Source organism: Coregonus clupeaformis, chromosome 23 (genome assembly GCF_020615455.1).
Source record: "Coregonus clupeaformis isolate EN_2021a chromosome 23, ASM2061545v1, whole genome shotgun sequence".
In the NCBI taxonomy this organism is placed as follows: Eukaryota; Metazoa; Chordata; class Actinopteri; order Salmoniformes; family Salmonidae; genus Coregonus; species Coregonus clupeaformis.
Window position 1 is genome coordinate 7,142,538 of NC_059214.1, and position 3,314 is coordinate 7,145,851.

Below are 3,314 nucleotides of genomic sequence, written 5' to 3' on the forward strand. Positions count from 1 at the left end.
TTGGCATTGTTTTATCTTCATATTGGCAGTTGAGGGAGCGGTGTGGCCACATTCTATCAAATCAAAAATGATTCATCAACATCACACACATTTTGACATTTACGCAACAAGCCACATGTTTTCTACTTTTCCTCAATCTCTTCATCATCTCCACTGTTCTTTACCTCATGTATGTACTCTGCTAGCTGTCAGTCAACCCCAGAGATGAGACCCAACACAGGAAACACAACCTTAGATCTTATCAGCTATTCATTTAACCTTTATTTTATAAAATTCCCTGGTATAGGTATAGGCAGGGGTTAGAGAGGGGGGTTAGAGAGGTTTGAGAGGGGGGCCATTAACCGAATGGTTACTGTTTTGAATTCTAGGGCTAATGGGGAAATCTGGCAGGAGTGAGATGGCAACCAAAGGGTTGCTGGTATCATAATCTCAGGTGCCACCTACTGCCATTGAATAACGTAACGGCTTGTGGTTATAGTCAAAAAGACAATCGTCTCACAGGTTTAAGTAAAACATGGTACATTGTTGCCCTAGATTTAGCACGTGTGTATGTGTTTGTTTAGCAGAGAAAACACTGGCCATGGTGTGATCAGCATTATGCACCTCAACTTGATTTCTATATGTAATCTTTATCTAATTGATCAGATCATCTATATTGATAGATCATGGTCTTAGTTAAACTGGAAGAACACAAATCCTTAAAGTGTTCAACTTAATACCAAACACTTCTGCCTTGAAATGGGCATTTGACTGGTTGTGACTAAAACTGTAACTTTGCACAACCTCTGACATGAATGACACAGATCTGATGAAGAAAGTGGGGGTGGGATTTGAGGCACAGTCATTCTCTTCAGAAGTGTTCACAAACAGTTCTCCAAGTCACTTCACTTTCAAACACCAGAGTTAACAGACTGTCTTGGATAGCAGGTGAAACGCTGAAGTATTACAGGGGATCTTGTATTTTGCGTATTTGTCATTATAAATGTCTATGCATTCACTATTGAAGAACTATAGTTGTAGAAGTTATTATATGTATTGTTAATATATGTATTAGCTCAGTATTTATTTATTTTTGTCCCTTGTGGACAAATCAGTTTATTGAATTGAATTAGCTGTCACACAGTTTATACTCCAGCACACTAGATTCTTCCATTCTCCACAAAGTGTTCAATGGATCTCAAACCAACATTTTGGGTTATTCATCAGGGTTCATCAACTGTTTTTTTCTCAAACATCGTTTTTCTCAACAGGAGAAATGTCTACCAACAACTCTGTGGACCTGTTGGATTTAAACACCTCTGACACCAACCAGATGTGTGACGTCTTTGTCTACCAGAGAGCTGCCTTCATCATCTTCCCAATCTTCTACTCTCTGGTGTTCCTCATCAGTTTCTGTGGCAACAGCCTTGTCCTGTATGTGACCTGCCAGAAGAAGCAGAAGTTCAACTCCACGTCTCTTTACCTGGTCAACCTGGCTGTGTCTGATGCATTGTTCACATTGGCACTGCCAGGGAGAGTCACTTACTACATCAGACAGTTTGACTGGCCCTTTGGGGATTTGCTCTGCAGGCTGGCTACTTTGCTGTTCTTTACAAACACATACTCAGGTAAGGTGTGTGTGTGTGTATTATATGGGAAAAACTGTGTAAGAGCTGCAGCATACCGCAGTGGGTTGTGGTTATACTAAAAAATACATTTTTCTCACGTTTATATAAAACATGTACATTTATGCCCTAGTTTTTGCATGTGTGTGTGTGTCTGTGTCTGTCTGTCGGTTTGTTTGTCTGTCTGCTTGCCTGTCTGCCAACTTGTATCTTCTGTTTATTCATCCACCCATCCAATATCCATCTCCCTCTCTTTCACCAGGCATTGCCTTCATGACATGTATCAGTCTAGACCGGTACCTGGCCATGGTCCATCCACACCGGCTACAGTACCTGCGGCGAGTCAAAGTGGTCCGAGGGGTCTGCTGCCTCGTCTGGCTACTGGTGTCTCTGGAAACCGCCCCCCTGCTTTTCCGTACCATGCTCCATGACCACAGAGGCCGACGAACCTGCATGGAGTACTTCACCTTTGAGGGTTCTCGCTCCACCCCTTACCTTCTCCTCCTGGCCTGTACTGTCTCCTTCTGTCTCCCCCTACTGGTCATCCTTGGGTGTTACACCCGGATCAATCTGAAATTGAGCCGCACGGCCAAACAGAACCCACTGACGGGCCGCTCGGGTCGGAGCCGCAGATCCAACAATATCATCCTCCTCATCCTCCTCACCTTCGTCCTGTGCTTCAGCCCCTACCACCTCAACATCATGCAGTTCATGCTGAGGAAGATGCTGGGACAGCCCACGTGTGACGAGCTGCGGTCATTCAAGGCTTCCCTACAGGTAGGACCTGCTAAAGTGAATGTCAGTTGTTGGTCTGTTCGTTGGTCTGTTTGTTTGTCTGTCGGTCGGGGAGACTGTTGGTAGGTCCGTCTGGCTATAAAACATTGTAGATTTACATTTATGCCCTAGTTTGTGTGTGTGTTTGTGTCCCTGCAGGTGACTGTCTCCATGATGAACCTTAACTGTTGTCTGGACCCTGTCATCTACTTCTTTGCCATTAAGACGTACAAGCAGAGGGTGATGAGTCTGTTCAAGGGCTACCTGTCTACCCCTGCCCCCTTCTCCAAAACCACCACAGACAACAGCAGCAGCAACACCTAAACATCAACACCTGAGTGACACCAGTAGGAAGAGACTGTGGTATGTCTTTATTAAACCAGAAAGAAGTCGAGGAAGCCATTGAAGGTGATTGCATCTGGTTGATTTCTGCATCCAAGGTTTGATTTGAGGTGTGATAATGGGTGTTATATTTGTGTACCAAACTGAGAATTTAGTTTTGTGAAAGTGAGCAAAGAGTTATCAGGCTGGAACCTACAGTGGGGAGAACACGTATTTGATACACTGCCGATTTTGCAGGTTTTCCTACTTAGAAAGCATGTAGAGGTCTGTAATTTTTATCATAGGTACACTTCAACTGTGAGAGACGGAATCGAAAACAAAAATCCAGAAAATCACATTGTATGATTTTTAAGTAATTAATTTGCATTTTATTGCATGACATAAGTATTTGATCACCTACCAACCAGTAAGAATTCCGGCTCTCACAGACCTGTTAGTTTTTCTTTAAGAAGCCCTCCTGTTCTCCACTCATTACCTGTATTAACTGCACCTGTTTGAACTTGTTACCTGTATAAAAGACACCTGTCCACACACTCAATCAAACAGACTCCAACCTCTCCACAATGGCCAAGACCAGAGAGCTGTGTAAAGACA

The 3,314-nt window shown here is 43.5% G+C and overlaps 1 protein-coding gene across 1 annotated transcript; it reads left to right on the forward strand.

The window, feature by feature from the left end:
* Positions 1-1,255: 1,255 nt before the first annotated feature.
* si:ch211-184m13.4 (uncharacterized protein LOC798560 homolog) lies at positions 1,256-2,919 on the forward strand. Its single transcript, XM_041843482.1, has 3 exons — positions 1,256-1,607; positions 1,867-2,381; positions 2,538-2,919. Exons 1-3 carry the CDS (start codon positions 1,256-1,258, stop codon positions 2,700-2,702), a joined length of 1,032 nt encoding a protein of 343 aa, XP_041699416.1. The 3' UTR covers positions 2,703-2,919.
* Positions 2,920-3,314: the final 395 nt, after the last annotated feature.

Bases quoted from the DNA above. Each gene is read 5' to 3' on its own strand.
- si:ch211-184m13.4 (XM_041843482.1), top strand. From the start codon at position 1,256: ATGTCTACCAACAACTCTGTGGACCTGTTGGATTTAAACACCTCTGAC. The intron at 1,608-1,866 runs GTAAGGTGTGTG...CTCTTTCACCAG, and splicing joins CTTTACAAACACATACTCAG to GCATTGCCTTCATGACATGT. The intron at 2,382-2,537 runs GTAGGACCTGCT...GTGTCCCTGCAG, and splicing joins CATTCAAGGCTTCCCTACAG to GTGACTGTCTCCATGATGAA.